This window comes from Betta splendens, chromosome 1 (genome assembly GCF_900634795.4).
Source record: "Betta splendens chromosome 1, fBetSpl5.4, whole genome shotgun sequence".
In the NCBI taxonomy this organism is placed as follows: domain Eukaryota; kingdom Metazoa; phylum Chordata; class Actinopteri; order Anabantiformes; family Osphronemidae; genus Betta; species Betta splendens.
The window spans coordinates 17,212,573-17,223,931 of NC_040881.3; the positions used below are offsets into that span (position 1 = coordinate 17,212,573).

The following is an 11,359-nucleotide window of genomic DNA, read 5'->3' on the forward strand; positions in this document are numbered from 1 at the left end:
GTGTGTGTGTGTGAGTGTGTAGGTGTGTGTGTGTGTGTGTGTGTGTGTGTGTGTATTAACCTTGCTCTCCCCTCCTCCGCTGCCGCATTCTCCCTTGTCATACCACCACTTGTTTTTCAGTTTGTCCAGCAGCCCCTGCTCGTTCAACTTTAACACCGCCAGGTTCACCGCATTTCTACATGAACACAGTGGCTGTTAGCAGGTCAGGTGCTGTCGGGGCTGGTCCTCCTGCCGATGCACGTTAGCAGCGTTATCTCTTAAACAGACACACAACTTGAATGGCTTCTTAGATGTTACAGGAAGTAACCATGGAAATAGAGCACAACTTAATCATTTGAGCCACATGAATTCTAAATAAAAGTCACAATTCTCTGCTCAATTTTTTTAGTATATTAAAAATTTTTAAAAGCAGATGAAATGTCAAAATTATATCTCACATGTACAACACACTGTTGTTGTTTCACGTTATCTGCCAGAATAAATACATTGTCTCGTCTGGTTTATCCAAAATGAGCTCTCCTTCAGCAGCACTTACCAGTAGCTCTACATGTAACGCTGACACAAGTAATGAATGTCTTAGTCCGGTGAGTGGTGGTCAAATGATCGGACTAGTTGTGAACAACCAACTGAAGGTACATCTCAGTTCTTCAGTTTGTTTGGGCAGAGCCATGGCTGAGGTTGGTGGAGGATGACAGGGCTAAGCTAGAGAGGAACCGCTGTAAAACATCTGCAAGGGGTCAATGTCACCTGGTTGACGACCTGCAGTCCAATCAACATCCTGTGTGTTCTTACTATGGGAATGGACCATCAAACTACTGCACTGCACTTCTCTGACAGACCAGTAAAATACTCTGGGGCAGTTAGCATCGAGACACTTGTATTTGTGTAGCTCAGTGTAGCTCCCCTTTCTCTATCGAGTTGCCTTCACAGAGAAACAGAACCTTCATCTGAGAACCTGTACGACTTTGGCCATGTCTGAGTCCAGGAGTTGTGTGTCCAGCGTGTGTCCTGGACTCTGCAAATCGCTAAAACTACTACAGCAGCTAATTCCACTGAGCTCAGCAGACATGATAAGTATTCTTGGTCAAGCTGGGTGTTGACAACGCAAAGGTTGATGACACGTCTATGGTCGACACGGGCAGATAGGAGTATGACGCCATCTTACCTCCTCTGTTGTTCTAGTTTACAACAGGCTGCATTTAAACCAGGAGGAGGCTCTACCATCTGTTACTAGCGCTTTCCTGGCAGAAGCTGGCAGAGAAACATGCAGCTCTTGAGTAGAAAGAATGTCAAACTGTCTGTGCTGTGTGACTTCCATCGCTTTGTTTTACTGCAGCCGAACACAGGCTCTGGGTGGGGGGTCCACAGCGTGGTCCATGTCTCCCTTACTAAAACAGGTCATGTACTCAGAAACTCTATTGCTTTATATGTAATGAACAAGTCAACGAGATATCATTCTTGACAATGTCCTGTTCCAATTTGGTCTCAGCAGGTCATTTTGTAACTTTTCTAGAACCTGTTTCCAGGAGGAAGAGCTTTTTCTACAATGCTACAGATGTAGATGTAAGATGAGGCGATGAAGTATTGTGTTGGTATACTGGTGGTAGTTCATGCCTCAGAACGTGAACATGGTTGTCACATGTCATGTTAGTTATGTAATTATGCAAAATATTCAATGTTATGTCACATAAACTATTACTAATAGGCAAAGATGGTTCAGTTCAACACGTTTCACTGGTTGTAATGTCAACAGATCAACTGTCCACTGGCTGAGGAGCCGGTCCTGTTGTAGGTTTGTAGATGAACTGAAACCACCTTTGACATGATAACATTGTTTATTCTCTTCACTGACAAAATGTTCGTGATAGAAGCAGAGACACAAGAAGGAAATGACTGAACCCGTCTCTGATTCTACCATGATACTGCAGAACAACAGCAGTCAGTCAGAGATGTTCTGGCCCAAAGCAGTGGTGGCCAAGCCTGGTCCTCCCCACAGCTGCTCGCTGCTCAGCCGAGGCTGGATGCAGGTGGTCCAGGTCATTGGTCGTGGACAGGATAGGTACCATCAAGCTGCAGGATGGGCAGCAGAGCAGCTGTGGAGAAGCAGGGGGACAACCTCTGTCCTGGAGGGGCAGTTGAGCCTCCAGTAAGCCTCGTTCCACCCATGACCACCACTACAGAGGGCTACGATAGCAAACAGCCATGTCACTGAATACAGGACAGGTCAAATCACTAGAGCTGCTATAACAATGTCAGTAAATCGTTACCACCCAATCCCTCAGTTAGATTAGATATTATTAGGGTGCCAATCCTTTAAAATGACAAACATCATCTGTGACTGACCACCGGTAAAAAAAGTGGTTTCATAAAGCTTTAACTAAAAATGGCAAGCATCATTATTCATAGCTGCAGAAGAAGGTTAGATTCAGACCAGCTGACAGAGACACTGGGGAGAGAGAGAAGGAAGGTGAAGCCATTGGTATAGACACCAACATGCAATCACTCTGCATCACCCTCACACACACACACACACACACACACACACACACACACACACACACACACACACACACACACACACACATATAAAAATGTTGCATAAAAAAGTACTACAGTAGTTACTACTATTCATAGGGAATATAGCAAACATGGACATAACTGCTCATGTTTACGGCTCTAAGAGGTTGTGTCCTTCAATTTGAGCTATTTTTCTGAAGGGAGATGTTGCTCTTTCCTTAACATATCTCAGCCTTCTTATTATGAATCCACTGTTCTTATAGTAGGTAACAGTAACAGTGTAGTATGGAAACACTACTCTTTCAGGACGCAGAGGCTGCGATGGGCGAACCCAGGGCTGTGGCTGCTACCTGCACAGGACAGGCCCTTGTTAAGCTAACGATGAACATATTTTATCTAAGTTCTGTCTTAGAATATACCAAAGTTAATGACACAGATTGACATGGTGCATAGACACACACATACACATACACACACACACACACACTCGTCAGCACACTTTGATGCAGGTCTTAAAAAGACAGCTCATCATAACTGCCCAATTTGGACTCAGTTGGGTTAACGTTGTTCACTTTAAGCTCCTCTAACACAACAGGATCAAAGCTGTGCTGATGGATGTGATGACCTCTTTCTTTAAGACCTGACTTGTCACTTAAACAGCTACAGTATCTCCCAGTCATCACGGCAACCACCGCTAGCCATTGGTCAGAGGTGGTAACCATGGAGGAATACAAACCACTGAGATGACGTCATCAGGGTAGGTGGATTATTATAACAACGAGTAAGCTGCCATGTCCCATTCATCACACTTGCATACTGCAACACCCGACGGCACAAAGGCCTGGGACTGGACTACGCCGCTCCCCATGGCTTGTTGTCTATAAAAGCTTTACTTTAGATAAGTGGCTTCAGTCAACACAGGAATGACCGGGCAGCTGCTGAACTCTTTCCAAATGATGAATTATAATGTACAGTATATGGGGAGAGAGACAGTATGCTAGGCAGCAGGTTAGTAGTGTGAATGGTACACGGCAGTGCAGGTTGGCTAGCATTGTTATACTGATCCACCCACCTTAATGGGGATCCTTTGGGCGTAGCGATGCCGTAGCCCTTGGAGTCTAGGTTTCCCCCGACTTTCATGGTGTCGCACGGCTTCCTCTGCTCGATGTACTCGTTCATGGTGGACTCCAGCAGGTAGGCGTACTTCCCTTTGGACTTCCTGACACGCAGGACCCCCTCTGACGTCTTCTTGACGAAGACAGACGGCTCTGCAGATTTCATGTACTGCCACATCTTGTCAAACAGAGCAATTTTAGAGCGCTAAAAGGAGACAGACACAGAGACTGTAACTTGGTTTGCACAGCCTGGGTACGATACACTGTAACACCCAGCACAGGTTCATTGCTTTCGGAGGCTGAGCCCAGTACACAGGATTCAGCCTCAACACCTGGTGACATTGACATGAAATGAGTTGAAACTCACTTTATTCAAATTTAGCTTTTTTTATATTCACCAAAGTTTTCGTGTTTAAATGGCCAGATAATGACTAGATCATCAAGTCCAAAAATGAGAAAGCTGCTGAATTACAGTAATCAGCATGAATTAACACAAGACCTGGACCAATGAAGCAGCACAACTGCCCTGGTGTCAAACTGCAGTCAAGTCCCTACCCTGAAAAACTCCTTGGTGGAGCCAGAGTCTAAGGTTCCATAGGCTATCTCCGTCTGCTTGGCCAGGTCTTCAGCACTCTCGATGGGAGAAACCATCCGCTCCACTGTCAGGAAGGCAGCCAGGTTGGCCGTGTATGACGAGATGATTATCAGCGTGAAAAACCACCACACGCCTCCAACAATGCGGCCTGACAGAGACCTGTAAGCGCAGACACAAGCGGGATTGACTCACTGGGAACAACTGTGGCACCACCTGTATGCGTCAACTGCATAATATAAAGTATGCATATTATTTAAAACATGAACCCAAGATCTGAAATCTTTGAGAAAGAATTCTAATGCATCAGACACAACAACAATAATAATAATTTAAAAGTGTTACGTTTTGTCAAACAAACCTTGGAGAGATGTCACAACCCTGGCGCATGAACGCGCCCAGAGAAAACCACAGGGAATTAAAGATCCCAAACTCATTGGTGGATTCGGTGGTTAGTGGCAGGGCTCCGTCCTCCGGCTCCTCTAGGGTCCACTCATAAGGGCTGAATCTGGACACCTACAAGGTGAGGACAGGGTTCACTGCTTTGATCATCACGTTAGAACAACATGAAAAGGTTGACTGACAACTTATCATCACAGCTGCATCATTTGTGACTGTGTAGAGGGAGGGCGAGCTTACTGCTTTGCAATGGAACAAGCCAAGCTCTGCTGGGAAGCTTGGTAAACCCCAGATACTGACTTGCAGTTGCAGCAGTCAGTGATGCTGGCCACAGGCCCAGTGAGACCCCGGGCAGCAGGTGGCACCTTTTAATGATCAACCTCATATAATTTCCTATTCATTTCAGCCTTTTAACCGTGGCATTCTGTCACATACAGTATCAACCATCACATTGGCAGCTCAGATTACATACTTGCATTACTTAATTTATTGTGATGGGAACTGTCGTACTGTAAAAACATCTACTTTAAAAGACAAGACCCCCATGTAAGGAGAGAGCAGCCTGTGTCATAGAAATGATATTTACAGTATATTTTACTGTAGGTTCAACAACAATAAGTCAGCACAATTCAAGTAAAACATTCATGCACATCATGTGGCCCCATTAGGAACCACTCCTGCTCACACTGACACGTCGGTACCTGAGCAAACACACTCAAACACTTACCAGAAAGAGCACGACACTAACTCCTATATATGCAAAGACGATGCACATCCAGATCTCATAGGCCAGAGGGTCCAGGAAAGAGAAGACTCCTGGTTTGGACTTCTGGGGCTTTTTGATCATGATGGAGATTCCCAAAGACATGAAGGGTTTGGAGAAATCAATCACCTCTTCTCGAACAAGCGTGATCGTCAGGGGAGCTATCGCGATATCTGCTTTCTGTTGGTGATACAGATACAGTGAGTGTGTGACTGTTGGATCTGTCATAGACTGGAGTAAATTAACAAACACAGACAAATGCTCGACAGAGGGTTCTCAAGCCAAAGAGACATCATGACATCAGGTTTAAATGTGAGCTGACCCACTGGATAAACCTGGAAGAATAAGTCTTCACAGAGATCACATTTCAAAGACTGACAACCAGCCCTACAGTACTGTAGGTGTGTACTAAGGTGTGTACTGTATTGTAGTTACTGTAGGGATCAGCAAAGCATGTGCTGAGCTTCAGTCCCACTAATAACATATATACAGTAGGTGAAATGAACACTGTCAGAGAGCATGCAGGGCTCACTTTCACCACCAGAGGGAGCCAGGGCACGTTATTTGGCCTTGGGTCTCCTCTTTTTGAAAAAGGGAGAAGGAAGAGAGAGGTGCTTCTTCATTGCAAGATGGATGAAGAGCTGCCTCAAACATCAAATGTATGTATATAAACTCAGAGGCTACACTATAAAAGGTTCCCGCCTATAATGAAACCCCCATTTATGTTCTCAGAGATTGGAAATTCATCACTGCACCATCACTCTGAGTTACTGCAGTATGGATGCAGAGTCTTACCCCGTAGACCAGTTCTCCAACCATTCCATTCCAGATCTTGGTTTCTGCATCTCTTGCTCCATATTTACCGTCTCCTACTATTTTTAGCTGGTAGCGTATCCCACAATGCTTTGCAATCTCTGCAGCCAGGTCGACGCAGTAACCTTCAGCCCAGAAAGGTACAAGTGGAAACACACACACACACACACACACACACACACACACACACACACACACACACACACACACACACACACACACACACACACACACACACACACACACACAGAGAAGACACCAGCAGAGTTAAACAGATCACAGTTGATAAGACTCTTTACAGTACTGTAGATTCAATTCAAACACACTATTACACTGCATAGTTGCTGGATTATTATTTATTCTGCTAAGGCAACTTAAATAAATTCCCTCCTAAACCTCTCAACCTGCATTGTCAGACACAACTCCACATTCTTAGAACTTGTGTCAGACAAAACTGCAAAAATATATAACAAATAGAGTAGAAAAACATGAAACAAGAGCATCATGTCACAGGACGGTCGTTGACACTGTGAGACACTAGCTTATTCACTTTGAGTAAAAAATGTACGTTACAGTCTGTCTACAGTGAAGAAACAGTAGTTACATGAGGCGGTTCCTTGGGCCAGAACTGGGCCATTCCACTTATATAAATTCCTCCAGATTCCAGCAACTGAAATGATAGAGGATCTGAGGGAACCTACTGGATGAGAGGTCAACTGCCTTTAGATGCTGTAGGAGAGTGGGGCAGCTCTGACACAGATGCTCTAAGCTGCTGGAGATGTTCCAGCAGCAATCATATTAATACATACTGTATGTCGGCATATTTTTAGAACAATCAGAACTAAGACACTAGTGTTACAACCAGTGACAACGGTGTTTTATGAGCAGGGGTCACATACTGCAGAAGGCGACACACTGTACCTTCATAGCGTTCATTGTCTTGGAAACTCTCAGCGTTCTTCTTCAGCATGACGTAGGGAGCTTCCTAGATGAACACGGACACAGGCTTAGATTACACTGTCTACGTCTGGACCTTCCCACTCTGTGTCACCAGCTCTTTACCAGGATAGTTGTGACGATGACCGTCTTGTTTTCCATTCCCATGGTGTCATTAGGGTAAAGGTCAGACTTTGTCACAACCATCTTATCCACCTCATTCCAGTAGCCGATCTAGGACCACACAGACAGTTGCAGTAGTCTCCAGCATGGTGATGTGTGTTCCTGGTGTGGTGGATAGTACAGTGGCTGCTCACCTTAACAGGTCCGTTGTTCTTCAGCTCCATAATGGTCACAGAGTAATTTATCCTCTTTCCATACTGGTCGAACTGAATGTTCCCTGTTAAACCATCTACACGCACCTAAGGACACACATTCATAAATTCATGCCTTCATATCACGGCCATCTAACAGTAAACACACAGGTGATCACTCTCTCTCCTACATACCTGTTTGAGGGCACGCTCAATCTCCACCCCCTGTGCCCAGGGCACTGCCGGATTAGCCAGACAGTCCCCGCTATTGCCACGGCGACTCATGTCTATCCTCTGCTTGTGGAGGAAGCGGAACGCCTCAGTCATGACATGGACGGCATCGAAGGTGAGGGCTGAGGTGTACTGAAAAACAGAAGCAGCTCCTTGAGACGCAAGAGTCCATCGTGCTCACTATGACTTATTATATTAGGCAAACATGTTGATACGAAAACATAGAAAATAAAATGTTATTGTAGTTTAAGTAGAGCTGGTTTTAATTCAGTTTAGGAGAAAGGAAACACTCTACAGTATCACACGCAGAGGCAACGTATCAAATGTACGACTGGCAAAAAGAAAAAGAAAAATGTTTGTATCAACACAAAAAAGAGGCACTGGCTAGTAACTAGGTGACGTAAACCTGCACTCACCACAGTAGAAAACTTAACGTCAGTACTACTGAGACTCTCTAACAGTTTTCTTACTCGGATTTGTGTATCGGCTCCAGGATATTCCTTCTCTTCCAGAGCCTCCCATCGATTCTCAAACTTTGCCACGACAGGATCATCAAAATCTACTATCTGGAAGCCAGACACATTTGCTCCTCCATACTGGATTTTAGAGAGGTCACCATCGAGAAAGCCCTGAAACAAACACAGAGAAAGCCATTAAGACACATTCTGTCTCTGTCCATGCTTCTGGTCTGCTAACAGGTACCAGATATAAAGTCTTCCTCCTTAACCTTGTGTGTCTGAGCTTCTCCTCTTGTTTAGTCTTGCAAAGCATCCAATGTTGTACTTACTGTAGCAGTCCAACATACAGTACTGTAATCAGGGACTTACCAAGTTAGCGATGATATAGTGGTAGCCCTTCACATGCCTTCCTATAGTGATGACCTGAAGACAAAAAGACAGGTTCATACATAATAAACATTAGATGCTTTGATGTTTTTTTGTCCTAAATTGACTAAGTTTTGACAGTGATCAATGACAGCTGCATATGGCCAAAGACAAGTGAGAACCAGCAGGTTTTTACAGTAGACCTCAGCCATCATGTCCTCGTCTGCCCACAAGCTCTGGGGCACGTGAAACATTACATGCCAAAAGATCTGTTCAGTGGCAACTGTGAAAGCACCTGAATAGTGAGGATATGTAGTCATGTGATGTAAAGAAAACGAGCACAGAAACAGCTATGAAGTCCGTGTGTGTCAGTCAGATCAGATGGGACGTTTGCTTTAAACTGATGTGATTCGCTTACAGTACTGTATGTCAGTCTTGTCTTCAGCATGCTTGGTTCATTTCTGGGTCCCCATAAACCCCCATGTATTCACTACTGAGGCCTGCACACCAGTGGCAGGAATGTTACAACACAACACCGCCCTGGTGATTACCCAAAGACTGAATCTTTACTGTTTCTCTCTCTTGAGGGAGGAACCCGAGGGTCTAAGATGGAGGGTTGTGTAAGAAAAGCCCTAAACTACTGTAACAGACTTAAAAGAAATCCTAGATATTCATGTAATGTGAGGTGGACTCTTTAATCTAGTGGTACAGTAAAAGCGGAATCATGTGTGTTAATAGATGTGGAAAACATGAAACAGAGTAAGATAGACTTAGAGGACATGTCTGAAGCTGTTCTGCTATGATACTGATACAGATACTACATTTAAATGTTCATGGCTTTGATCTTATTATTAGAGATGTTCTGTTATGGGTTTGCATGGAGGCTGTAGCAAACAATACTGTACATTAAGGTGGAGAGGACCAAACACGGCCTGAGGGAAAAATGGTGATTGGTTTTTGGCATTTCGTCACCCTAGTATGGTTTAAAAAGAAGATGCTAAATGCAAATTCAGGTAGACGGCACCCACCTGCTCCATGATGTCTTTGACTTTGTCTTGCTCACAGTCCAGGATGATGCGTCGCTGCTTCAGTAGCTCCAGGTCCTGAAACATCAAAGTCTTTACTGTTGTGGTGTCAGCTTCTAGTGTTTTTGTATTTAGCTGCATTCTCTGGTTACGTTCTACCCACCACTAACTGGTCCATTCTGTCCTAATCCCCACTGCCCCACATACAGCAGATATTCACCGCTGCTTGTACCTGTGTATCTTTTATGTTGCAAGAGGTGAGTTTAGAAAGTAGCTGACTACCTGAAAAAGGGAGCGATAAGCCTCATCCTTCCTTTCATCTTTCAGGTTTCCTACGTTTATGGCTGTGACGGCCCATTTCTTCTCCGCTGCAGTGTCCAGTATCACCTGAAGAGTAGAAAGACCTACACATGCAAACAAGCAGCACGGTCAGTCACTTTAGGTTCAGAACTGTCCAAGACATTTCTGTTTAGTCTGGAAGAGTGTATAGAAGATTTACTGCATTTGGAAACCAACAAAGAAGGTAGATGTCATGACATTATCACTGTACTGAGTTTAAATCTAAGACACAGCGTCATATGAGGAAGAGGAGCAGAGGCTCATTACCTCTGTCACTGTCGTACAGGTAGGCGAACTGCTCCCATTTGTAGTACTCCACTAATGAAACCAGTGGCCCCTTGATGTCTGGCCTCATCTGCAGAACAAACTGATTCATTCCTTCTGCTGGAAACGATGGTGTGATGAAGGAGACGTGAAGTGTCTCACAGAAGGAGGTGATGGTGTTAACCGACTTCTTGTCATAGAAGCCAAAAATGGCATAGACGCCTCTGGAAAACTGGGAACAGACTGGAAGAAAGCCAGAGAAGAACAGTAAACATAATGTACAAGCTCAGTTTAACATTATGTGAGCTTCACACATTGCTCACAGAACAATGTGTGACTACACATCATGTGTATAAATGTGTATTCATTTATTCAATGTTTTACTTTTAGATAAGCGACCACATCAATACCGAAGCACATCTGCTACAACCCATCCATAGGAAAGAGCAACCAGAGCTGCTATAACCATGAGCATGAGCCAAACTAAGATGGAGACGCCTACCAGAAGCAGCCATAATACTGGAACTACAGTCTAAGCGTGCTACCGATTAAGGCTCACACTATAAAAAGGGGCTCTGGAGCTGGTTGTTGTATTTGGCAGAGGGTCTGATACAGTAACTGCGTCTGATACAGTAACTGCAGGCAGGTTATTGTAATGGGACTCTTTGCATTCATTTTATTCACGCATTCAGATGAGTCATCCTTTTAGAAATGCCAGAACCTGAAACACTTTATGAACCAGCAAGCTGATGCCACTCGTCCTATCCTTCACTTCGTCCATACTCGCTCTGAAGCATCAGCTCGGTTTGACCTATCGTTAAACTTAAGAGGTCTAAGATTGGTTAGAGGTGACTTGAGAACTTTGAGGCATCTGTTAGAGATGGCACTGAACTGGCTGAGAGAACTGGTCTCCATTGGTTTTACAATATACTAAATATCTTCATCTTTCCAAACCCTGGAACACTCAGACAGTTTAGAGCCAGGCTCCATCTTTGATGCTGCGTGTATAATCCCTACAGACACACATTTTCACATCAAAGCATCATAAGCAAAACCTTGTCATTACAGTATATTGTGAAACAGAATCTACTGAGTGAATAACTGTATAAACTGTATATTCCAATTAAATTGACTTTTTTACAAACTACATTTGGAAGCTGGCGTCTGAAACATGTTTAGAGTTGTGTAAAACATAACAACTTCATAATTTTACAGTTTAGAACCAAG

The 11,359-nt window shown here is 44.2% G+C and overlaps 1 protein-coding gene across 7 annotated transcripts in view; it reads right to left on the reverse strand.

Annotated features, from left to right (window-relative positions):
* The window catches only part of LOC114851284 (glutamate receptor 2-like), a 30,768-nt gene that overhangs the window by 10,796 nt on the left and 8,613 nt on the right, over window positions 1-11,359 (reverse strand). For 4 of the 7 annotated variants that reach the window (XR_003785037.3, XM_029143049.3, XM_029143035.3 and 1 more), the window contains exons 3-17: window positions 10,136-10,375; window positions 9,812-9,933; window positions 9,533-9,607; window positions 8,508-8,561; window positions 8,151-8,309; window positions 7,645-7,812; window positions 7,453-7,557; window positions 7,262-7,369; window positions 7,121-7,184; window positions 6,182-6,324; window positions 5,351-5,566; window positions 4,586-4,740; window positions 4,188-4,386; window positions 3,590-3,837; window positions 61-175 (exon numbers count right to left, since the gene is read on the reverse strand). Coding sequence is in view for 5 of the 7 variants with exons in the window: in XM_029143049.3 (XP_028998882.1) it covers window positions 61-175; window positions 3,590-3,837; window positions 4,188-4,386; window positions 4,586-4,740; window positions 5,351-5,566; window positions 6,182-6,324; window positions 7,121-7,184; window positions 7,262-7,369; window positions 7,453-7,557; window positions 7,645-7,812; window positions 8,151-8,309; window positions 8,508-8,561; window positions 9,533-9,607; window positions 9,812-9,933; window positions 10,136-10,375 (2,171 nt within the window). In the remaining 2 variants the exon portion in view is untranslated. Of the gene's footprint in view, window positions 1-60; window positions 3,838-4,187; window positions 4,387-4,585; window positions 4,741-5,350; window positions 5,567-6,181; window positions 6,325-7,120; window positions 7,185-7,261; window positions 7,370-7,452; window positions 7,558-7,644; window positions 7,813-8,150; window positions 8,310-8,507; window positions 8,562-9,532; window positions 9,608-9,811; window positions 9,934-10,135; window positions 10,376-11,359 lie in introns of all 7 variants that reach the window. The other 3 variants (XM_029143051.3, XM_029143044.3, XR_008694102.1) reach the window with 2 other exon arrangements.